The sequence below is a fragment of the Rattus norvegicus genome, chromosome 1 (assembly GCF_036323735.1).
Source record: "Rattus norvegicus strain BN/NHsdMcwi chromosome 1, GRCr8, whole genome shotgun sequence".
NCBI lineage: Eukaryota > Metazoa > Chordata > Mammalia > Rodentia > Muridae > Rattus > Rattus norvegicus.
The window spans coordinates 170,466,009-170,492,012 of NC_086019.1; the positions used below are offsets into that span (position 1 = coordinate 170,466,009).

Here is a 26,004-nt window from a genome sequence, read left to right on the forward strand (position 1 = left end):
TAAAAAATCTTTTATTTTAAATATATAGTGTGGTGAGCTGATAAAGTCCTGAGTGAGTGCCTACTGTCATCAGCATAGCCATGTCAAGGGCCCCAGTGCCTCAAACCCATAGGAATAGCAAGGGCTTCTCACACTGTCAAGTTCCCCTGGTCAGACTATGGATGTATAGAATATATACAGCATATATAGAAAGAACCAACCACAGTTTTCCTCCTCCTACAGGACACCCCCTACTAGGATTATGTTATTCTTAGAGAGTTAGGAGAACTCTGTTGCTCATCATTACTACTCATATCTATAGGATTTCTTTTCCAGCCACTTATATTACATTTAAAGCTTATGTTTGCTTATGATTTTGAGTAAATAAACAAGACATAAAAGCTTCTCCTGTAATTATTGGGGAGAAGTGAATTCTGATGGAATACAGTACCTGTGGCTTATACATTTTCTTTTCCACGTGGACTCAGATGAACTTGAAGAGTTGAGCTATGGATGAAACCCTTATTGTACCTTGCATGCACATAGGTAAGTAACCCTTTCCTCCTGTGTGAACCCTCTTATGAATGTGAAGATCAGAACTGTGACTAACGGCTATCCCACAAATGCCACATTTGTAAGATTTCTCTCTTCTGAGGGATAGATGTGAACATCGACTGAATCCCTCACCATACCCTCACCCTTAGGTGAGGGATTAGCTTTGAGCTCTTGCTAAAGCCCTTCCCACATTCATGACACGTACAGGATGTCTCCCCTGTGTGGCCCCTCTGGTGAATTTGAAGATCAGAGCTGTCCTTGCCACAGCCATCACATAAGATTTCTCTCTAGTGTGGACTAATTGATGAATCCGAAGTTTTGAGCTTTGACTGAAGGAAGCCCTTTGCCACACTCATCACACTCCTCTTGCTTCCCTCCCACTCGCTCGCTGCTTCAGCAACTACTCTTCTGGCCCTTTGCTTCTGCCTCTTCCAAGACTTTGCATGGTCAACGGGAGGCACCAAGATTGGTCCAAACACTTTTCAGAGTAATAGCCTCAGTTGGTGCCCAAACAGAAGTTCTGGCCTTGGCTTAGAAACCCAGGGCATTCCCATGGATACAGGAAGGCTAGGCAGAGTGCAGAGATCAGAGATGACGTGCCTCCTGATTGGCCAGAAAGAACATGACTCAGCCACCACCACCACCACTCTGGCCTCAGCTTCTTTCAACAACACCCCCTCACCACCCTGCACCTCCACCCAACACACTGCTGGAGGGTGGAACTCTGTGAAGGTGGAGAATCAAGGATGGTGGAGAGCAGTTCTAAAATTAGCCTTAGATGCTGTGTTTTCCTAGACACACATCTTGCAGGTTTGGAGTCAAGGAAGATACTTTCTGAGTCACCTTCAGGTGGTCAGGGTGATCCCACCTTTGGCTCCTCTCCTGGACCTTTGCTAGTAGCTAGTTCCTGAACTGATCTTCAGCTTGGTGGAAAGAACCTGTCTGGGGTCCCAAAAAGACTTTAAGGGCCCACTTAAATACAACATAAACAAGGCAGATGACAAAAATGTATTGTATTCAAGCTGCTGCTGATCCATCAGGGCTGCAGAACAGAATCAGGAGCTGAACTAAGACCCTGAAGAGAAATTGTAGAACATATTTAAAAGATGAGACCACCAAACGAGGGGGAGCAGGGTGGCTATATAGTGTTGCCTGATCAATTTTGACACAAGGGGTTCAGCAAGGAAGTTTTTACCAATAAGGTTAGGAATGGGTTCCTAGAGAAACTGAACTTAGTTTGACCCTGGCAGCAATGTGGAGAAATTGTCCTTGAGATATCTGTACTCAGACAACTGTTTCCTTACAGTAGAGGCTGTTCAGTTATTGGAAGTCCCCAGATCCCCTAGGCCTGGGACCTTGAATTTAGTATCTCCCCATGATTAAATGAAGTCTGAAAATGAAATGGTGATACTTAAAATAAGTGTCTTTTGCTTATTTCCACAGGTGAAAATGTAGTCATAAAATGTTTTCTATTCTGTCAATGATCCACCTGGAACCTGGAGCACAATCAGCAGTAACCAAACGTTTTAGTAGGCAAAGGAGCTTTGGTTAGGGTAGTCAGTAAAAGACACTGATATCTGGAATCTGAATCCTATTAGTGATGTGACCTTGGCTGATTCACTTAAGCTTTTTGTGCCAGCTGAATAGCCACAACACTAACATCCATGCTAACAGTACCAAATTCACAGGCTTGTTAGAATTAAAAGATTAGTTAGGGGCTTGCAAGATGGCTGCTTGGGTAAGAGTGCCTGATGATCTGAGTTCTGGTTGGGGTACCCACGGGATAGATGGAGAGAACTGATTCCTACCAAGTCGCCCTCTGACACACTACACACATACATGCAACAATGATAATAATAATAATAGTTTGTGCAATTAAAATGCTTAAACTTGTCCCTTGCACATAGATATTATATGTTATCTAGACAAGCGTAGAGCATGGCAAATGATCAGCTATATCCCAGCAAATTCTGGATGTCTGAATCTCTTAGACACCAAAGGTCATATCTGGCAATCTCTGTGTGGGACCTCTCCCTGAGACACATTCAGGGACAAAATAAACATGGCATCTCACTTATTATTGTAAGACAGAAATAACATCACAATTTTGGTGATACAATTTAACCTCTCACCTTATTGTTCTCATCTCTGATATGGTGATTTGTGTATAAATCATTTCATCCCTAAATGTGGTGACATAAGCCATAGCTCAGTAATAAACACTGAGTTAGGCTGTTGTACTGCCCTGCTTCCAATCTGCAAAATGCTAGACATGATTTTTTTTTTTTTTGGAGCTGGGGACCGAACCCAGGGCCTTGCGCTTCCTAGGTAAGTGCTCTACCACTGAGCTAAATCCCCAGCCCCCGCTAGACATGATTTTTAAAGAATCAAGGTACATAGCATGTGTAAACAATCTTCATCATTCTTGGCTTGTCCAAGAGAAACATCAAATACTGTCAGCAACATTCTATGACTACATTCTCACTTGTTAAGGATATATGCTTTGTGTTAGGTGATATGGTTTTTGAGCATTTTAAATTCATTTTGAGAGGACCTGGAGTTTTGCTTCAAAGAGTGGATCGCTAATTAAGGACACCCACCTGTAAGACCCACCTGTGTCTTCCCCACACCAAAGTTGGTAAAAACTAGGGGGTGAACAGAGCTTCTTCACCTTTAAAACAAGAGTGAATAGGTCTATCTCACAAGATCAGTTACCAAAAAGCCAGAGGCTTTAAAGATATGTGCATAATGTGAAGGACAGCCTAGGAAAGAGCTACTTAAGTGAGCTCCTGCACTCCCTAATTGTAAATGTTAGCATCTAAACCAGGAAACCGAAGAAATGGAGATCAGCCTTGGGCTCGGAGCACCAAGTTAGAGAATATGTGGAGGAGCAGAAGAGAGCCTGGGTGTCAAAAATAAAAAAATACAAAAAGAAAATGCCTAGCCCTTGAGTCTGCGGGAGACCTGTAAAAATTTACTTGATTCCTTCAATCACACAAGATGAAGAAGCAGCTGAAAAGTGTAGAAGAACTCGGGTCATGCTCAATCTGAGCAATTTAAGAAGAGAATAAAGAGGCTTTCCCCAGGTGTCCTTGTAGAACCGGGGTGGGCACCACACTCCCATTCAATAGCCAAAGCGAATGAGACTTTGCTGTGTGTTTCCCCAGGTATAGAACTGCTGGTGCTTAAAATATTTAGTTAACCAGGCCTGAACCTCAACTAACTAGCAAAAATAATACCTGAGAAGAGCCCTTTGTCAGAGAAACAAATAGAATGTGAAGATGAGGCAACAAAACCGCTAAAGGGGAGAGGACAAAATGAAACTAATGAAGCACTGAGTAGACGAAGGTTTTGGGAGTTAAAGAAATTCTATGTATTCCTGATCATTTTAAGTAGTCAGGTTGGAAAAGGTGATTAGTTTTGACCCCAAAGATAAGTAACACTATTTAGATAACACTCTAGGGCTGGTAAGAAGCTTTGCGGGGTAAAAGCATCTGCTGCCAAACCTGAAGACCTGACTGAGCTCCAGAGTTCACATAGACAACTGACTCGCCACCGATCTCCACATGTGCACTGTGGCACAAACACATTCGTAAAAAGTAAATGAAAAAAATAAAGTTTAAATCACATTTCAAAGTGTAGAAAGAGAAAAGATAGGTGTGGAAGAAAAAGAGAGAGGGAGAAATTGCTAGAAGAGTGGGTTGGAGGTCTGGTGTGCAGCTACAAAAACTCCAATTCCACAGGAGAAAAGCGGGCTGATGGGAGGGATGAAGAAACACAGAACTTGCTCTAAAGCTTCTTGTAAACTCTTAAGAATATATTTAGTTTGTAGTATATGGCTTCTATAAGAAGCAGCCCACCCGATTGCAGACTGGTAAAACCATTCTGGAAATCAGTCTGGAGGTTCCTCAGAAAATTGGACATTGAACTGCCTGAGGATCCAGCCATACCTCTCTTGGGCATATACCCAAAAGATGCCTCAACATATAAAAGAGACACGTGCTCCACTATGTTCATCGCAGCCTTATTTATAATAGCCAGAAACTGGAAAGAACCCAGATGCCCTTCAACAGAGGAATGGATACAGAAAATGTGGTACATCTACACAATGGAATATTACTCAGCTATCAAAAACAACGAGTTTATGAAATTCGTAGGCAAATGGTTGGAACTGGAAAATATCATCCTGAGTGAGCTAACCCAATCACAGAAAGACATACATGGTATGCACTCATTGATAAGTGGCTATTAGCCCAAATGCTTGAATTACCCTAGATCCCTAGAACAAAGGAAACTCAAGACGGATGATCAAAATGTGAATGCTTCACTCCTTCTTTAAATGAGGAAAAAGAATTCCCTTGGCAGGGAAGGGAGAGGCAAAGATTAAAACAGAGACTGAAGGAACACCCATTCAGAGCCTGCCCCACAGGTGGCCCATACATATACAGCCACCCAATTAGACAAGATGGATGAAGCAAAGAAGTGCAGACCGACAGGAGCCGGATGTAGATCGCTCCTGAGAGACACAGCCAGAATACAGCAAATACAGAGGCGAATGCCAGCAGCAAACCACTGAACTGAGAATAGGTCCCCCGTTGAAGGAATCAGAGAAAGAACTGGAAGAGCTTGAAGGTGCTCGAGACCCCAAAAGTACAACAATGTCAAGCAACCAGAGCTTCCAGGGACTAAGCCACTACCTAAAGACTATACATGGACTGACCCTGGACTCTGTCCCCATAGGTAGCAATGAATATCCTAGTAAGAGCACCAGTGGAAGGGGAAGCCCTGGGTCCTGCTAAGACTGAACCCCCAGTGAACTAGACTATGCGGGGAGGGTGGCAATGGGGGGAGGTTTGGGAGGGGAACACCCACAAGGAAGGGGAGGGGGGAGGGTGATGTCTGTCCGGAAACCGGGAAAGGGAATAACACTTGAAATGTATATAAGAAATACTCAAGATAATAAAAAAAAAAATAAAAAATAAAAAAAAAAAAAGAAGCAGCCCACCCCACAGTCCAGGACCATGTTAGGAAGTTTGTCCTTGTAAATAGCTTCCCAGTTGGTTTTGGACTGCATAGAAAACTAGTGCATGAGGAGAAAGGATCCAGGCTTTGTGTGTGTTTTCTCTTCTCTGGTAATAAATGTGTACCTTCCATTTAAAAAAAAAAGAAACACAGAACTTTCTCTTGCTTGAATTTTTTTTAATTGAAATTTAAAATTTCTGAAGACCTAAGGAACTTACTGGATTCTTGTCCAGATTAATGAGTAAAGGTGCACCTGATATATCAATTATAATGTCTACATTCTAAGGGTAAAGGGAAAACAAGCTTTTAGGCAAAAAGAGTAAGTTAAATAAAATGGGGGGAAAGACGTTTGGTTTCCTGTTTGTAATGGGAAAAGCTAAAACTCTGTTCAACAGAACAGGCTGTCAAGATAAACCTGTCGCAGTCCATCAGCCAAAAGTAAGCACCTGTCATGATGATGGAACGATTTGAAAACCTGTAGGAAATCAGTCCACATCAGTCAAGTTTTCTAACTGTAGAGAACAAATCTAGAAAGGACTGTACTCAAACAACAAGCCCAAAACACATATTCCACCCCCAAAAAGAACGGGAAAGCCACCCCACAGAACAGAAAGCCACAAGGTAAAATAAAAACCCTAATGTAACATGTCAAGAATATAACAAACTCTGTTGATTATGAAATTAAGGAATTTTTCTAGTTAAGGACAGGAACAGTGGGCGAGGCAGCAAATTCCGTTTTTTTGCTTATAGGAAACACTTGTACGTGGTAGGGGGCACCCTCTCAAAAGTGAAGGGAGAGGTGATGGGGTGCAGGTATCAGGAAGGGGGCCCAGGAGGAGGGGCAACATTTCATATGTGTATAAATAAATAATTACTTTTAAAAATAATAACAACAAAGGAACACTTGTGAAGTTGCTTTAACAAAGCAATCATAGGCAAATATCAGAAATTGCAGCTAACTGAAGATTAACTTAAGAGCTGCAGAAAGTTATTGGATCTTATATACTGAGGAAAGACACATGGTACCAATTTGGGAAGAGAACATCAATAGTCGAAAGGTAAAATTGTTCGGTGACAAAGCAAGAATGAAAACTATTTCCTAGTAATGTAATTCAAATTTTGTAGTCAAGTACATACTTGTGGTCCTACACGTGTGTTGAGCACAGAAATTATCTTCCTGGGTAGGAGCTGCATCTGACAAGAGTTGGAAGGCCTAGACATCCAGAAGCAGAGAGCTTACCCAGACAGCCAATCAGAAGAGAGACTCACTGGACCAGTGGTGAAGCCCAACTGAGCCAACCCACCAATCCCTGCTGGAAAGACAGCCCCGCCCCAAGGCGGCAACAGCAGAGAGGTCTTAAGGACTGAAGAGTGAGCCCCTTTCTCAGTGAACCTGCAGAGGCTTCTCAGCCAGGTGTTCCCTTCGTTGTTTAACTCGTTTCTCAACACAAGGACTTAACTTTCATCACGAAGGCCGACTCAGACCACAGGTATGGAAGGAGCTTCTTGGATATGTATTTTGCCAGCTCTTAGACTAGCAAGGGTTCAGTGGGAATCCTTTTGATGCCCACGTTGTACTTGCTAACTAGGAAAGGGACTTGGCCTGCACCCCAGGATGGAGAAAAGCATAACACCTACAGCTTTAGTGAGGGTGATGACCCTGCAGGAATATGCAGCTGCTGCGTGAGGGTCTGCTGGCAATTGGGGTTAAAGTGGGATGGGAGTCTAGAACTGGGGTTTGCTCCTACTTAGTGGTCTGTGCACTGAGGCCTAACTGGCATCAATAGTAACTTCTAGTCTGAGGCCCTGAATTAAAATGGTATATAGTCTTCAGCAGTCCTGGGGGACCCCTGCCACCCCTGTTCCTGGACCAGGTGCAGGTATAGTCCTTTAGATTAATGCCTCCCGATTTTCCTTGCTGTTAGCAAAATAGCCTCTTCAAAAATTGGTCTTGATGCTACACGCTGACAAAATGTCTCTCTATCAAAATTATAGAAAGCCATGAGTCAAGGCTTTGGTACTCACGCCCACACCAATACCAACAGTGACCAGAATTGCTCTTGCTTCAGGGGTTACCAATGATTATGCTCCTCACAGGTTTATTAAGGCACACATCCTTTGGGACTTGACCAACAGGCATTGCCCTTTTTTACCGCACTGCTGCTTGGTTTAATGTCTGCCGTTTCAATAATTTAATTTTTTAAAAAAAGTAGCAGATTGGTGGTGACACGCACCTTTAATCCCAACATTTGGGAAACAGAAATAGGTGAATCCATTAAGGCCATTAGCCAGGTATACAAAGCTAGTTCCAGGACAACCAAGGCAACACAAACCCTGTCCCAAAATACAAACAAAACAACCAAAACCAAAAATCCAGTAAGCCTATATCTATATGTATTTTATGCATTTATTTTATTTTTAAAAAGCTTTCTATATGTAGAGTTCATTGCATTGAATAAATTCCTAAGAAATGTTATTTATTGAAAAGTCACATTTTAAAAGTTGTCAGTAGTGTGGGGACTCATCTTTCCGAGATTATGGCAATTAATAACATTTATATCAGATTATCTGCTTCACCATTTCTTATCACATGCTATTGTTTCTAGGAATTTTTTTCTAAAACCATTTTGATAATTGAGAATTGGAACCTACTGGTTTGCATTGGTTTTGGCATCTGCTGGGATTTTAGAGTTTGAACATTTTCTGGAATGCTTGCCAGACTTGTCAATCAGTCACCTGCTTGTGTACGACAGCTCTTTCTCCCTTGTTCAAAATAAATTTGTTTTCCGGATACCCTGACTAGTTTCAAGTCTTTCTAGTTCTATAGATTTTTTAAGGTGATAATTCAGTGTAGTAGAAATTACAGAAGTACTTATGGAACGTGTGTCATTTGCTGGCTGATTAACAATTAACTCCTGTAAGTCATGACCAAGTAAAAGAATAAAGTGTCAGCACCTGAGAACTGCATCGAGCCATCTGTGTGCCCTCCCCCAGCTTCCCACAGGCCTCACAGACTGACTCACCACTAGCCCTTTTAAAATATAATGCATTTTAGATCTGCGCAGGCTGGTACGATTTTCTTTGTGTTGATGTTTTAAAATGGCATATGCCCTGTTTAATCCTGTTGGATTTGACTGCTTTTACTCGTTATGAGTTTCATCTTGATGGCTTGTTGCAAGTCCTATACTTTGATTAGTTAATAGGATATAACTATACATACATATGTGTGTGTGTGTGTGTGTGTGTGTGTGTGTGTGTGTGTGTGTGTGTATTACTTTTAAATCATGACTTTGGGTATAGCCCAGAGGCTAGGCACTTGGCCTACCATTTAAAGGGCCTAGTTTCAATAAGTACTGGGATTTTGGTTTGGTTTGGTTTTGAGTACTTTTCACAACTGATTAATTCTATCATAAATGCATTTTCTTGGATGTTTATCCAGAATTTAGAAATTACATGGTACTGCTATTCATGTGTATTATTGTTCTTGCATACTTAACTTTTTTCTGAGGATACATGTCTATAACTAAAGTTTTACTTTAGATTGTCTTTTTAATTACAGAGAGTTCTGGTATTCTTTTCACTCAGTTCCCTGTTCTTGCACCTTTTCATTCCTGTGGTGTATCTGTCATAAGGAGGTTTGGCACAACAACTGAGGTGCACTTAATTTGGGTTTCCCTGACCTTTTCCTATCGTTAGTTTTCCTATCTCCAGAATCTGACAAAGACACCAGATGACAATGACTTGGTCTTAGTCTCTCCTAGTCTGCAGTGGAATCTTAGTCTTTCCTATATTCTAATGGTGTTGGCAGTTTTGAAAAAGTTATTATGTAGCATGTCATAAAATTTGGATGTATATGGTATTTTCCCCATAGTTAGGTTGGGGTTAAGGGATATAGGAAGACTATCACAGTGCTTCTTTTTTTCTTTTCTCTATTACATTGCAACCTTCTCCCTACAGATCTCCTCCTTCTATTCTTCCCAGCCCACCCCCCTCCTCAGAAATCACTCATCTTTGGTTTCTAGAGAGCACATGCACAAGGGAGCTTCCCATATCAAATGAATAGAGCATAACAAGTTGTTCTGTAAGCCAGTAGTGTAGTACTCTGTTATCCTCATTGATTTATGACTGACACTGACTTGAAACTTCTCACTCTGCACTTCCTCAGCTCACACACATAGGCTCCTTGATGGGGGAGACAGCTAAAACATGGTCAAAATGTGCATAGATCAGATGGGGTTAATATCTCCCTCCTTGGCGAGGGAGGTAGTTACATAAAGGATGTGGAAGTTTCTCTTCTGAGCAGAGATTTGTTTCCTTTGCACGTTTATACCAATATGTAATATAATCATTTATACCAATATAGGCTTGTAGCTGTTATCTTCTAATTTTGAATTTAATCTAATATATGTTCATTTGGGAGCTCATCTAGGTACTATCATTTTACAATGATAGCTTCTTTTGTTCCTGCTTATTGGTAGATGATTTGAATTCAAGATTCCCTGCAGATGTTGAATTTTTTAAGTGTTCCTCAGCTATTTGCACTTCTTCTATTAAATTCTTTTAGATCTATACCCCATTTTCTAGTTGGGTTATTTGTTTTCTTTATATCTGGTTGAGTTCTTCATATATTTTGAATATTAGTCCTCTTTTGGATGTCCAGTTGGTAAAAAAAATTCTTTTTCTTGCAAAAGTGTTTCCATTTCCTGAGGTCACACTTATTGTTGATCTTACTATTTATGCTACTGATGTTCAGTTCAGAAAGTCTTCTCCTGGGTGTCAAGGCTATTCCTCACTTTCTCTTCTATCAGGTTCAGTGTATCTGGGGTTTTCTTTTTAATTAATTTATTCACTTTGTATTCACAACCCCACTTCCTATCCTCCTGTCACACCCTCTCACACCCCTCCTCATTTCCCAATTCCCATTTTCAGAGAAGGGAAGCCACCACTTCCACCAACCCACCCTGACACATCAAGGTGAATCAGGACTAAACAAATCCTCTTCCACTGAGGCCAGAAAAGGCAGCCCAGCTAGAGGAAAGAAATCCAAAGGCAGGTGACAGTCTGATTCAGAGACAGACAACACTCTAAGATGTGTGTGTGTGTGTGTGTGTGTGTGTGTGTGTGTGTGTGTGTGTGTGTGTGTAGGGACCATTGGTCCAGTCTATGTATGTTCTTTGGTTGGTGGTTTGGTGGTTCAGTCTCTGTGAGTCCCCATGGGCCAGGTTAGTTGATTCTGTAGGTCTTCTTGTAGTGTTCTTGACCTACTTCTGACTCTTCCTGAGATCTGCCTAATGTTGGCTGTGAGTCCTGCATCTGTTTAAATCAGCTGCTGGATGTAGCGTCTCAGATGAAAGTTATGCCCAAAATACAATAAAGGCAATATATAGCAAGCTGATAGCCAACCTCAAATTAAATGGAGAGAAACTTAAAGCAATTTTAATAAAATCAGGGACAAGAGAAGGTTCCCAATCTCTCCATATCTATTTAATATAATACTAGCTAGAGCAATAAGAGGACTAAAGGAGATCAAGGGGACACAAATTGGAAAGAAAAAAGTTAGAGTATCTCCGTTTGCAGATGATATGATAGTATACATAAATGACCCCCAAAATTCTACCAGAGAATTTATACAGCTGATAAACACATTCAGTAAAGTGGATGGATACAAAATTAACTCAAATCAGTAGCCCTCCTTGCACAAATGATTAACTAGCTGAGAAAGAAATTAGGGGAAATAGCCTTCACAATAGCCACAAATATAAAATATCTTTGTATAACTCAACCAATCAAGTGAAAGACCTGTATGACAGTATCTGATTTTATGTTGAGGTCTTTGATCCATTTGGAGTTGAGTCTTGTGCAGAGTGATGTGTGGATCAATTTGCATTCTTCTCCATATAGACATCTAGTTTGACTAGCATTATTTGTTAAAGGTGATGTCTTTTTTCCAGGGTGTATTTATGGCATCTTTGTCAAAAATCAGATGTCCCTTGGTGTGTGGATTTATGAGGGTCTGATTCCACTAGTCAGCATGTCTGTTTTTGTGCCAATTTCATGCTATTCTTATTACTATAGTTCTATAACACAACTTGAAATCAGGGATGAATATGTAGCAGTCTTTATTTTTCAGCCACCCAGGGGTTTGGGGTTTTGTTATTGTTGGTTGGTGTTTGTTTCCATATGAAAATGAAAATTATCCTTTTAAAACCTGTGAAGAATTATGTCAGAATTTTGCTTGGGATTGCACTGAATTTGTAGATTGCTTTCGGTAGAATGGCTGTTTTTACTATGTTAATCTTGCTGATCCATGAGCATGGACGATCTTTCCATCTTCTGAGATCTTCAATTTCTTTCTTCAAAGACTTGAAGTTTTATCTTAAGTCTTTTATTTACTTGGTTAGATTCACTGCAAGTTATTTTGTATTTGTGTTATCAAAGATGTCTCTCCGATTTCTTCCTCAGTCACTGCTTGTCATCTTAGTATAGGAAGGCTACCGATCTGTGAGTTAGTTTTGTATCTGGGTACTTTGCTGAAATTGTTCATTAGCTGTAGGAGCTTCCAATGAAATTTATAGGATCACCGGTCCTACGGTGATTGGCCTTGGCTTGATGGCTGGTTTGGTGGCGATTGTGGCTGAGAGTACAGAGAGGCCATCTACTGAGATTGGACAGCAGCTCTATAGGCAAAAACCTTCTCCATGGCTCCCCATGGCAGATCCCAATGAAAAGAGGAAGTCCATGGTTCTGATTTGTTTATTGCCATGGTAGAAAGTAGGTGTATAAAAACATAGCCCACTTCTCAGGGCTGGCCTGAGATTAAATACCTTTTGCATTGAGGAATGTCTGGAAAGGAAAGTGTATTGGCTAAGCCCTCAAGGCCCCTAGGTACCTCATTAGCACGGAGATCTGTCTTAAGCCTATGTGACCAAAGGTCATGCACATCTCTCTTCCTGTTGTCTTGGTCTGAGATGTTAGGGATGCCTCATCTACATGTCAAAGGGCTTGGAGTGTTGCCCTTACATGGCTGATGACCACAAATCTATTGGGGTACGGCTGTGGCTAAGTGTCAGGGGCCTGGTGCCTGAGAGCAGGTGAAGTTCCTACCATCCCTTCAGGGTCTCTGGGGATTCAAAGCCTTTAGCTCAACTGAGGACCAAGCTGCCTCTCACAGTCCACTTCTCCACAGGCAATGTTGCTTCTGTTCTCATTTTGTGGAATAATTTGATGAGCACTGGCATTAGCTCTTCTTTGAAAGTCTGGTAGAATTCCAAGCTAAAACCATCTGGTCCTGAGTTTTTGTTTTGTTTTGATTTTTTTGGTAGAATTTTCATGACTGCTTTTGTTTTACTAGGGATTAAAGATCTATTTAAATTGTCTGATCCAGATTTACCTTGATAGGTGCTGTGTATCAAATATTATCCATTTCTTTTAGATTTTCAAATTTTGTGAGGTACTGCTTTTTAAAGTATGACCTTGTGACTCTATTTCCTTGGTGTATGTTGTTAATAGTTGCCTTTTTATCTCTAATTCAGTTAGTTTTGGATATTCTCTTTGCCTTTTAATTTTTATAAGGGCTTGTCAAATTATGATTTTTCTCAAAAAACTCTGTTTCATTGATTCTTTGTCTTGCTTTTTGTTCCTATTTTATTGATTTCAACTCTGGTTTTCATTATTTCTTGCCATCTACTCCTTTGGGGTGTGATTCCTTTTTGTCCTAGAGCTTTTACGTATGCTGTTACTAGTTTGTCCTAGAGGTTTCAGGTATGCTGTTTCTAGTTTGAGATATCTCCAGATGTTTTATGTAAGAACTTAATGCTATGAACTTGCCTCTTAGAACAGCCATCATTGTGTCTCATAAGTTTGGATATGTTGTATATTCATTTTCATTCAATTCTAGAAAGTCTCTCATTTCTTTCTGTTTTGACCCATTCTTCTTTCAGTAGTGAGTTGTTTAGTTTGGAACCTTTCTTTCCTGTTTCTATTGAAATTTAGCTTTAATCTGTGGTTGTCAGATAGGACCCAGGGTGTTATTTCAAATTTCTTGTATCTGCTGAGACTTGCTTTGTGTCTTTAGTTTACAGCCAGTTTAGGAGAAGGTTTCATGAGGTGCTAAAAAGATACATTCTTTTGTGGTTAGGTGAGATGTTCTGAGATATCTGTTAGGTTCATTTGGTTTATAATGTTAGCTCCAGCATTCCTGTTTGGTTTTTGTGAACATAACCTGTCTATTGGCAATAGTGGGGGAATCGAAGTCTCTGAGTGTGTGAGGTTCAATATGTGATTTAAGCTTAGTAGTGTTTCTTTTACAAACTTGGATGGCCTTATGTCTTGGAGATAGATGTTTAAAATAGCAGTGTCCTCTTGGTGAATTATTCCTTTGTATATGTACTACCCTTCCCTATCTCTTCTAATTAGTTTTGAAGTCTATTTGTCAAATAATAAAATAGCTACATGAGTTTGCTTTTGGGAGCCATTTGCTTAGAATATCTTTTTCCATCCTTTACCCTGAGGTGATCTCTATCCTTCATGTTAAGGTGTGTTTCTTGGATGCAATAAAAGGCTGGATCATGATTTGTTTGGTTGTTTGTTTTTTTTAATCCATTCTTTTAGTCTTTTTATTGGGAAAATGAGACAAATGATGTAAAGAGATATTAGTGAGAAGAGTTTGTTGGTTCCTGTTTTGTTGTCTGCCCTGTCTGTCGTGGGGGGGGGGTGGCGGGGGGAGTGTGTGTGTGTATGTGTATGGGGAGAAGGGAGTGTCTGTCCTGTGTCAGAGAGGATGTTTGCCATGTGGGGAGGGAATGTCTGCTTGGGGGGAGGGGGTCTGCTGTGGGTGGGGGGTATGTGTGACATGTGTGTGGGGGGTGTCCCATGTATGGGGGGTTGTCTGCTGTGTGTGTAGGGGGTGTCTGCCATGGGGAGAGGGGTAACTGCCCTGTGGGGGGGTGCCATGTATGTGGGGGTGTCTGCCGTGTTATGTGGGGGTAGGAGGTGTCTGCCGTGTGAGGGTGTGTGTGTGTGTTCGTCTGTCGTGGGGGGTTAGGTTTCCATCTGTCTGTCAGAGTTGGGTCTCTGTCCATCTGTCATAGAGGAGCGAGTTTCTGTTCATCGTGGTAGAGGGTGGATCTGTCTGTTGTTGAGCCTCTGTCCATCTGTTATGGGGAATGGATCTCTGTCTCTGTGTAGGGGGTGGGTCTCTGTCTCTTTCAGAGTATAGGTCTCTCTGTCTGGGGTGGGTCTCTTCTCTCTCTTCTCTCTCTCTCTCTCTCTCTCTCTCTCTCTCTCTGTGTGTGTGTGTGTGTGTGTGTGTGTGTGTGTGTGTGTGTGTGTGTGTAGAGGTATCTGTCTGTGTCTGGCATCTTTGGTCTCTTAGAGTCTGGAACATGTGTTCAGGCACTTACAGCTTTTAAGGTCTCCATTGAGAAGTCAGGCCTGCCTTTATGTTACTTGGTCTTTTTCCCTTAAAGTTTTTAATATCCTTTATTCTGTACACTTAACATTTTAATGTGCTGAGTGGTCTTTTTATAGTGTCCTATATGCTTCTTGTATTTTGATAGAATATTAGTAAATTTTTATTCTATAGGATTTGACTTTTTAAAATTTTCTGTGTCTTTGACTTGGGTTCCTTCTCCTTCTATTTCTATTATCCTTAGACTTGGTGTTTTCACAGTGTCCAAGAGTTCAGGATAGCATACCAGAATTTTTTAGATTTAGCATTTCCTTTGACCAAACTATTCATTTCTTCTGTCATGTCTTGAATGCCTGAGTATGTCTTCCAACTCTTATTCTGTTGGTGAGGCTTTCCTCTAATGTCTCTGTTTTAAGTTCCTAAATTTTTCACTTCCAGGTTTCCCTCAGTTTGAATTTTCTTTGATTCTATTTCACAAGGTGGTTTTGTGCCTGCTGTTAGAGCATAAAGAAGGCAAAAGTTCAACCTAGTGTTTGTAGCACATTCTTCCTCAGCTAACCTGGTGCAGAATTTGAAGCTCTTGGCTCTAGTTTAACTAAACGCAGATGTTCAGAATTGGTTCTAGTGCTTTGTCTTAATTTCTTACCAAAAGCAGTGGTTCCAAACACTGAAGGTCCACTGCCCACAGTGGACTTCAATTGATGATAAAGAATGGCTGTACAATAATTCTGGGCTGGGCAGGAAGATAGACGTGGGATGTTTAGATTCCGTAGTCAAGGGACAGAGAGAGAAAGGAAGAGGAAGTGACAGGGGAACAAGGAGAATAGACAACATATAAGGTTCTGGGAAAGTGGCCCTGGGGACCATTCCTCCATTGGGTCTGGGGTAGCAGAGATGAACTATAGATTTTAAGATGTTAACTCGGGAATACTGGAGGGGATTGTGTGCTATCCAGGGAAGTTTAGAAGTTGCCAGCCATCGAGTTAATCAAGTCATATCAAAGTGTAAGAGTGTGAGTGTGTGTGTGTGTGTGTGTGTGTGTGTGTGTGTGTGTGTGTGTCCTTCATTCATAAATCCAGAGCTCTTGGGTGAATGCAACCAGCCAGGAGCCAAAGCAATTTACCTATTTCACCACTACACCCAGATAGTCATAGAATCACAACACAGCACAATTCTCCATTCTAACCATTCCTAAAGCTCCATTTCTGGTAAATCTCATGATCCTCTTGGAACCTATTTCAGGACCAACAAAGACCATGAAGACAGAGGATGAGGAGATGGAAGACCAACTTTCTAAAGAGGAAATAGTGTCTGAGGATAAAGAATTTGGTCAGTTTTTATGTATTTTTATAACTTTATGATGGCAGGGTTAGTTCCTAAGAACCATTATTCAGTTGAACAGTTTACTTTCAATGTACCACTGTTATCAGTCCTTCCAAGTCAATAAAACTGGAGTTATGGCCAAAGTCAAACCCACAACCATATTAACTTGAGATGTCAAGAATACAATATTTAGAAATGTCTAGTCAAAAGTTAACCTAGAGGTCTAAAGAAAGAGTAAGTAGTTAAGAGCACTTATTGTTCTTACAGAAGGATCTGGGTTTGATTCCTAATACCTATATGGCTGGGAGAAAGAGGGAAGGGTGGACAGAAAGAAGGGGATGGGTGGTCAGTGAGAATCTTAACAGTGAAATTAAAGAAAGTTTTGATCATGTGTGTCTTTGGTTTTTTTTCCATTCTAACTGACTTAAATTATGGAATAGACTACAGAACTATAATAAAGGAAAATTTTTTTATTATATGGGATAAGACTTCTTTGCTTGGAGAATCTGCAACTTTAAATTGTGTAACTACTCACAAAGACCAAAAGCTGTTGGAGCATATATTTGATGTGAATATCCAAACTTCCAAGTCTCCACAAACGGTAGTCCTTTATGGAGCTGCTGGAATTGGGAAGACAACGTTGTTGAAAAAGGCAGTCTTAGAATGGGCAGATGGCAATCTCTATCAGCAGTTTACCCATGTTTTTTATCTCAGTGGGAGAGAAATTAGCCAAGAGAAGGAGAAAAACTTTGCTCAGCTAATATCAAAGCACTGGCCTAGTAGCGAGGGCCCCATTGAACAGATCCTGTGCAAACCCAGCAGTCTCCTTTTTATACTTGATAGTTTTGATGAGCTGGATTTCTCCTTTGAAGAGCCAGAGTTCGCACTGTGTAGAGATTGGACCCAGAAGCACCCAGTGTCTTTTCTCATTAGTAGTTTGCTGAGGAAAGTGATGCTTCCTGAGTCCTACTTATTAGTAACAACAAGAACAACAGCCTGGAAACGACTAGTGCCTTTGTTGCAGAAACCTCATCGCGTAAAGCTACCAGGACTGTCTAGGAGTTCAAGGATTGACTATATTCATCACTTGTTAAAAGATAAGACATGGGCTATGAATGCAGTTTGTTCAATAAGAATGAATGCAAAGCTTTTCAACATGTGCCATGTATGCCATGTGTGCCAGATGATCTGTACTTTCCTGAAGGAGCAAGTGGAGAAAGGTGGCAATGTTGAAATGACCTGCCAGACCAGTACAGCTCTGTTCACATATTATATCTGCAGCTTATTTCCACGCATAGCTGGGAGCTCTGTTACTCTGCCCAATGAAACACTACTAAGGAGCCTATGCCAGGCCGCTGTTGAAGGCATTTGGACTATGAAGCATGTGCTCTACCAGCAAAATCTCCGAAAGCATGAGCTAACCAGAGAGGACCTCTCACTTTTCCTAGAGGCAAATGTTCTTCAGCAGGACACTGAGTGTGAAAACTGCTACACATTCACTCACCTCCAAGTTCAGGAGTATTTTGCAGCTCTGTTTTACTTGCTGAGAGAGAATCCAGAAGAAAAAGACCATCCCTTAGAACCTTTCGAAAACGTGCATCTGTTGCTTGAAAGCAACCATTTTCATGACCCTCATTTGGAACAGATGAAATGCTTTTTGTTTGGTCTACTGAATAAAGACAGAGTACAACAACTGGAGGAAACTTTCAACCTTACAATATCCAGGGCGGTAAGGGAAGAGTTACTTGTGTGTCTGGAAGCACTAGAAAAGGATGACTCTCCTCTATCACAGCTGAGAATTCAAGACTTGCTTCACTGTATATATGAAACTCAAGATGAAGAATTCATCACTCAGGCACTGACGTATTTTCAAAAGATTATGGTAAAGGTTGATGAAGAATCCAAATTGCTCATATATTCATACTGTCTTAAGCACTGCCACTCTCTACAGACTGTGAGACTGACAGCAAGGGCAGACTTGAGAAATATGTTGGACCCCACAGCTGAAATTTGGTAAGTGTTGAGTTTACTGGTAACGAAGGAAGTAGATTTACAGAAAGAACATTGCTTAGCTAACATACGAAGTTATTTTTAGATAATCCATCTAGAAATCTCTTGCTGAGGCTGGTATGCACAGGTCATCTACCTGTCCTCTATCCCCCTTAACTCTTCTGTTCTACGTATGAATTTACTCTTTCCCTTTCATGAAGTTGGCTTTTCTGTGAGAAGATATGAACTATAAAGTTTCTATATTTAACTAAAAGTAAAAACTTACTATGTGGCATACAATTATATGGTAAACAAGATGCTTAACATTATATCCAGTTTAATTCTGATGGCAAGAGAATTGTGAACATAGGTGTGATGTTACAATTCCTAAAATTCAAAACTGAGACACAGAGGTGTTTGTCTAGAAAATGATAATTGATTCAAATATACATCATACAATAGCTATCATGCACTGAGTGCTGCTCATATGGTTGCCAGTTGTCACAGCTTATTAGATGTGACCAGTTTAATGAGCATTATCTCTGTCTGACTCACCATTTGTCTAAGTTGTTTGTAAATAGGAAGCTCTTGAATGGTTTCCACAAATTAAGGTCTCCATAGCCCACCACTATGCAGTTTCATTTATTAAATTTCCCTTCCCCAGAGTTGGGACTCAAAACCCCAACATCTTAAAACATACTAGATAAAAATACCATTAAACAACACCCAGCCTCATTTCGATTTCATTACAACACAAAGGACTTTTTAGAGACCGATCAGTTGATAAAGCACCTGCCTTAAACATGAAGACATTTTCAACACCTAAACCCTCATTGCAGAGTGACATGCATGTGTAATCACAATGCCAGGACAGACAGACTCCAGCAGATTCCTGGAACTCATTAGCCAGCTAGCCTACCTTATTTGGCAATTTCCAGGCCACGAGGAAATCTTGTCTAAAAAAACAAAATACTACACTCAAGGAACAATACCTGACATTGTCTTCTGGCGTCCACATGAGTACATACACTGGCACATATACCTGGAGGAAAGCAGATACATAAGCTTGGATGTGGTTAAGCACACCTTTAATCTCAGCACTGCAGAAGCAGGTCTGTTAGTTTGAGGTCAGGTTGGTCTACATACCAAGTTCCAACATACACAGAAATAATGTAGGTCAGACTTCTTCCCCACTGAGTTTCTTGCTACCAAGTGAAGTCTCTGTAGTTTTTATTTCATATGTGTTGAGGGAAATGGGTGGGAATGGATGAGGTTGCGGGGATGGGTAAATAAAGTTTAGGGGCAGCCAGAGAAGATGTCTGGTGGACTGTCAATAGCAAAGATGTACCTAATGTTCTTTCATAGCACCTTTTTATCCAATAGCATCTTCTAAGGCAAAAGTGACTGGTCCTTTTTTCAATTATGCAGCCTTGAGGATGCTGCTGTTAGAATCATCCACTACTGGCAAGATCTGTTTTCTGTGCTTCATACAAATGAATCCCTGTTAGAAATGGATCTGTATGAAAGCAGACTTGATGAATCATTGATGAAAATTTTGAATGAAGAATTCAGTCACCCAAAGTGTAACCTACAAAAAGTAATGTAAGTCTTGCATGGTGGAGTGTGCAGGTGGGGATTTTGAGACAAGATTTCTCTGTATAGCCCTGGAACTCATTCTGTAAATCAGACTGGCCGCAAACTGGAGAGACTACCTACTTCTGCCTCCAGAGTGGGGCAATTAAAGGCATGCCTCACCTCTGCCTGACACATGAGAAATTCTAATGGGGGTTTCTCCATTGTTTTTCTTTGCCTTACCTTCTACTCTTATTGTTAGGGAAAAACAGTAGCAAATAAAAACTGTCATATGACACACAAAGGCTTTTTGGTCAATGAAGGATGGTAATGGTTCCGTAACTCTTGTTGCCTAATGACTTAGATCCATGTAAGTATAACTGTTCTCACAAGGCCAAAATCATGAAACATTCTAAAAAATTTTTCTTCATTAAGTGATGTGGGACTGTACTTACAATCATTGTGGAAAATATTCTAACAGGAAAAATGGAGATGCCTGAGGATGTGGGAATATGAGTTCACTTGTTCTGGGAAAGATGCAGTGGTTGTAGTACCAGTTGGCATGTGGTTTTGAGGCTCCTTTAAGAATTTTCTAGCTTCCTACCAAATATTTTCTCCTAGAATCTCATTGTTTGTGAGCACTGGTGTCATATTTTAAACATATATAAACCTACAGATAAAGAAAGGCCATTGGATGTATGAGTCCTTCTTACTCATCTCTGAGCATCTCTCTCACATTGTCTTTTCCCAGATGTCACTGGTGTAAATATTAATAATCAATGCTACCTTTTGGCTAGTTCCTTTTAAAATGGGAGGGTCCCTCTAAAGAATGATACCATAACGACTATTCTCAATTAGGCTTCTTGGTGGTAAGTCGTTTTCCCCTGAAAAAAATTGCTTCTAATTATACTTACAGTGTGACTTAGGATGGTTAGCTGTGTGAATAGGCAAAAGTACTTTCTTGTGGGCTCTTAGCTAGGGAGAGAGGGAATGGAGGAAGACTGCTGGGTAATGAGCTGGAAGGAAGGGAAGTGGTTTCCAGGTGGTTGCTAGTTAAGGTGCAGTATGGACAGATGGAATTCTGGTCCAGAAGAGGCACTGCAGAAAAATCAAGTATATTAAATAAAAATGCACTTAGGAAGAAGTAGAGAAAAATCAGAAGATGAGCCCTTTTGTTTGCTATCTGTGCTACCCTGATATACTTACTGAAGCCCACAGAATGATGGCATATCTGCAACAGTATACATTGCTAATCATAGACATGTGATGCTTTTGTGTATTTACTTTTGATTATAGAAAGGACTTATGTGTTGTAAGTTGATGTTCTCATTGCAGTATTTGGAGTGCCCATCATAACTGTGGTAGTCATTCCTAATAGTTCAGAGGCTTCCATCTTTCCTGATAATTACCATTTTCATTTCCTGTAATGTCAAATTAGTTGAGAATGCCAGTTGTCAAATGACAAATCCAAAGCTATATGGTAGCCCTTTTATTGTTGTTGTTGCTGCTGCTGCTGCTGCTGCTGCTGCTGCTGCTGCTGCTGCTGCTGCTGCTGCTGCTGCTGCTGTTCTGCTGTTGCTGTTATAGCAGTTCTCTGAAACTCTGGTTTGGAGCTTTACTCTGGAGTATATAAGAGATGACAGTAAGAAGTGGAAGGAGGTGAGGAAACTATGGGTGAAGATGATTATATAATCATTCTGCATATATTTCTCCTGAAGGTTCAGAGCTGTCTGTTTCCTGAATAGCTGTTACGATTTTAGTTTCCTGGCTTTCAACAACACCGTGACACATCTTGACCTGAAAGATACTGACTTAGGAGACAATGGAGTAAAGACCTTATGTGAAGCCTTGAAGTATCAAGGATGTAAATTACGGGTGCTGAGGTAAGCTTGAGTTTTCATTACAACTTGGACTTGTGTCTGCCCTGGAGACACTTGAAGTCTGGACTTGGTGTTCACAGGGCTGTATAGTGGAAGCCTATTTTTCTAGTTCATCCCCCACCCCAGGAAGACTACTCACTCCTGTCATTACCCATGAAACACTTTTCATTGTATATCTGTGTCTTTTATTTTTCAAATGAAGAAAGGGAATAGACCAAGAATTGATGAACGTTTAACATTTTTCTGATTTCAGTTCTGGTATATATTGTGTCTTTGACTAATGATGATAGGAACCAGTGCTAGAGAAAGCTCCATTGTACTTGTTTATTGATAATAAATCCCTACCATCTTCAACTGTGGCTCAGAGCCAACCCTGGAAGGCTGAGAAAGAACAGTGTGGCAACTGTCAACTGTCAAGGTGGACACTCACTGTCATGTACTGTTCCTCTTACTGCTGGCCCTCCAGTTGAGGCTTTTAAGTAATAAGGAGAGCCTTAGCCATCATACTTAGTTTGCACATTGGATGACATCCTTTAAGAAAACTTACTTTTCTAGTTAAAGTTGTCAGTTTTTCTCACACATAAAACCAGAAAAATAGATTCATCTTAGAAATTTTTATAATCCCTGAGGACAGTTCTGTGAGTTGAATCTTAATGAATGAAGGGTCAAGGTAAGTTATTTCTCACAAATAAAACTTATAGTCCAGGTACTTGAAAAGTAGCAAAACCTTTTGAAAATAGGAAGGTGAATTCTGTGACCACTGGGGAAATGTTTTTAAGTCTTAACCAGGTTTTTTAAAATGAAATGCACTTAACACATAACATCTCAGAGTTGAGGGGCAAGTCTTGAGTCTGGTTGAGACAGAAAATTAACTAGCAGGCAAGTAGACTTAGGATTAAACCTGTATTATCTGGAAGTCAAGTGAGACATATGTCACTTGTTCTTATGACTTAAAAATAAAATACCAATAGCTAAACAAAGAAAATCCATACTGTTGCGTGGTAGGGAAGATGTTCTCTTACATTGTTGTCTATGGATCTAAAACAAAAGCTTTGAATACTGGAAGTTGCAGGGTTTAATAAGACCCCTTTTCTGTTGAGATTTGAATATTGCCTTCTACTGAAGATGCTCAACGTAGATTTTATAGTAGGCTGCTGGGCAGGAGACTCTGGATGTGACTCGACTTAGTAGAGCTGGCAATGACTGCTCTGTCAGAAGTTGTCAAGTTTGCAGTAATACTACATTATGGAAGACTGGTTGTTCTCTAAATGTGTGGTTGTTCTCTAAATGTTGTTCTCTAAATACATGGGTATTATACACTCTAGTCTTGTAAGCATCCTAAATACTTCATATGGAACAATATCCAATTTCCTATTTGCTTTAGATCTCACTAGAGTTGGACAGTATTAATGTCCTTATTAATCTGGTTCATGCATAGATCATGGCTGAGCTGAACTCCTCAGAGGGGCATTCTGATATTTTACTTTCTGGTTTTACATGATAATAGTTGTGAAAGTGTTAGAAAACTGTAGGACTCTGCCAACTAAGCAATGCCCCCTATTTTCACTCTTAAAAATCAAGTCCTATTCTAACTCTGTAAAGGCTCGCTTAGGGATGTATAGACTTTGGGTCTGACTACCCTCATTGGGTAATGTTTCTAATTTACAAGTTCTTTAACAATAAACATTTTCAATATTAAAGCAAAATTAGGTTCTTTAGAAAATGAATTGACTCCCAGCTTTGGCACCTGACTCGTGGTACATCTTTGCTCTACAAATCAGTGTACAAGGTCAACATCATAGCTTCCTTCTATCCATCTTATCAGTTGTAGATAGAGGTAACTCCTTTCCTTGTTATGAAAAAGATACCATTTAGTGGATTTAAAACTGTATTCATTCATATTTTTGAGAGGCATTGGGATTTTCCAACCTGATATAGAGTGCTAAGTGGGACTACGGAGGAAACTTCTATCAGGGCCATATGCTTTAGCTATTAAATGTTTTGTTTTATGAAGGGAAGCTGAATTTTCAGTCCAGATCTCCAAAAGTGGGAGACTGTTCCCCCCAGTGGCTGAGTAAAGAGAGGTTCCAGTTCTCTGAAATGTGCCATTTCCCCTTTCCTGTGTTGCTTTTCAGGTTGGAATCCTGCGACCTGAATGTAACCCATTGTCAAAATCTATCCAAGGCTCTCCAGAGTAACAGGAGCCTGGTATTTCTGAATCTGTCCACCAACAGTCTATCAAATGATGGAGTAAAGTCGTTGTGTGAGGTCTTAGAAAATCCAAACTGTCCTCTAGAGAGACTAGCGTGAGTCAATTTGCTTATAACTTATTAACTGGATAAGAATATAGTGTGGGTTAACATGGCTAGTTCAGGGTTCTTCTGTACTCCTATTTTTTTGTCCTGGGGTTAAGCCTAGAACCTTGAACATGGTAAGGAGGCAATAACACTAAGCTCTATGACCAGTTCTTCAAGTTTGTCTTTGTGGCTCTGTGGCTGTGTGTGTGCATGCACACACATGAGTCTGTCTATCTAGCTCTGCCCTGTGTATATGTGCCTCTATCACTATCTGTGGGGGATTTGTGGGGGGTCTCTGTGTGGGAGTTTTTGTGGGAGTCTGGGTGTGTCAGTGGGTGGGGGTGGGTTGGGGTATGTGTCTGGGAGGGTGGTCTCAGTGTCTCTTTCTCCTCTCTGTCTGTCTCTGGTCAACCATGAGTATTGTTCCTCAGGAATCATCCACCTTACTTTGCAAGACAGTCTTTCATTGGCCTGGAATTCACTAAATAGGCTAAGCTGGCTGACCACCATGAACCCTAATGATCTGCCTGTGTCCACCCTCCTAGAACTGGGTTTATAATATAAGCTAATTTACTCACCTTGTTACATAGTGCTGGTGATCAAAATGGGGAAACTAGTACTTGTATGGCAAGAGCCTACCAACTGAGCTATTTCCCCAGTCCTATCTTCTTGTGTTTGGCTTTATACTTTTTTCTTTTTTCATACTTTCTAGACTCTCCCATTTTGTTTCATTCTCTCGTGTACCTAAATGCAATGGAATTCACAAGTTAAATGTCTGTTGAGGTTAATTCTACAGGAAAATTGGCCAATATATAAGTATCAGATAACTTCCTCAAGGAGTAAGGCAGGACATTTAGAAACAGATGAGTGGGTCCTTTTTTTTATCTGTTTCCACTTCAGGTTAGCAAGCTGTGGCCTCACAAAAGTTGGTTGTGAAGTTCTTTCCTCGGCTCTCACCAAAACTAAGAGGTTGACACATTTATGCTTGGCACACAACGTCTTGGAAGATGAAGGGATAGAGCTGCTCAGCTATACCTTGAGGCATCCACGGTGTACTCTACAAAGCCTTGTGTGAGTCTCTGCTCTCATCTTCCCAATATAACATAGCTTAGAATGAATGCACATATATATGTATACACACTATAAAATCTTTTAAAAACCACAACTTTTGAATGACTTTTGTTGAGACTGTTTTCAGATATTTAGGGGTTTTCATATGCTAGGAATTGCTTCCTCAAAGGCTCCAGTTTCTTCTGGATGTTTTCTGTTATAAAAGTCATACATGATTATATCATGCCTACTTTTATATACTACAGATAATTTTTCTATCCTGTTGCTTTATTTCTAACTTCTGTATGATTGCTTCATATTATGAAATTTTGAACTAATTTAAGATATGATCTTGTGTTGCTTGGGCTAGCTTTGAACTTGCTATGTATGTAGCCTAGGCTAGTCCAGAATTGGAAATTCCACTGCTTCAACCTTCCAAACGCTTGGGTTACAGGCATGTACTACATACCTATCCCAGATGTTTACATTTTGTAAGTCATTCTGCCTTATGACTCCTAAAATTTATTATTTCTAGAAATCTTTTTTAAATTAATTTTGTCATTTCATAATTTTTAATGCATTTAACATACATTACCCCAAATTTATCCAGAATTTAACGTTTACATATTTAGTTTTTCCAAGTTAATTTTTATAAGGATTATACTTATTTCTCCCCATATATAAGGCATATTGTACCAAAATTATTAAATTACTGATTTAAAATGCCATTCTCATATACAAAGATGCTGACTTTGCTTATTCCTATTATAGTATTCATGCCTGTTTCTCTATGCCATGTAGCTACTTCTGCAAGAGTGGAATATATATATATATGTATATATATATATATATATATATTCATATATATATTTTCATATATATATGACAATAAAAGATTACCATTTGATTTATAGTATAAAAAGCTGAG

The 26,004-nt window shown here is 40.2% G+C and overlaps 1 protein-coding gene and 1 long non-coding RNA gene across 2 annotated transcripts in view; one reads left to right on the forward strand and one right to left on the reverse strand.

Moving 5' to 3' along the window:
* Positions 1-6,947: 6,947 nt before the first annotated feature.
* Nlrp14 (NLR family, pyrin domain containing 14) overlaps positions 6,948-26,004 on the forward strand; it is a 28,007-nt gene continuing 8,950 nt past the window's right edge. Inside the window, exons 1-7 of the mRNA XM_063280975.1 lie at positions 6,948-7,046; positions 16,208-16,294; positions 16,729-18,301; positions 19,706-19,879; positions 21,568-21,732; positions 23,865-24,035; positions 24,927-25,097. Of these exons, the coding sequence (XP_063137045.1) occupies positions 16,222-16,294; positions 16,729-18,301; positions 19,706-19,879; positions 21,568-21,732; positions 23,865-24,035; positions 24,927-25,097 (2,327 nt within the window). The 5' untranslated portion in view covers positions 6,948-7,046; positions 16,208-16,221. The remainder of the gene's footprint in view (positions 7,047-16,207; positions 16,295-16,728; positions 18,302-19,705; positions 19,880-21,567; positions 21,733-23,864; positions 24,036-24,926; positions 25,098-26,004) is intronic.
* LOC120099903 (uncharacterized) lies at positions 14,450-24,978 on the reverse strand. Its single transcript, XR_005499361.2, has 3 exons — positions 24,605-24,978; positions 21,259-21,469; positions 14,450-19,319 (listed from the first exon to the last, which is right to left on the reverse strand). It is a non-coding gene; the product is annotated as an uncharacterized LOC120099903 (long non-coding RNA).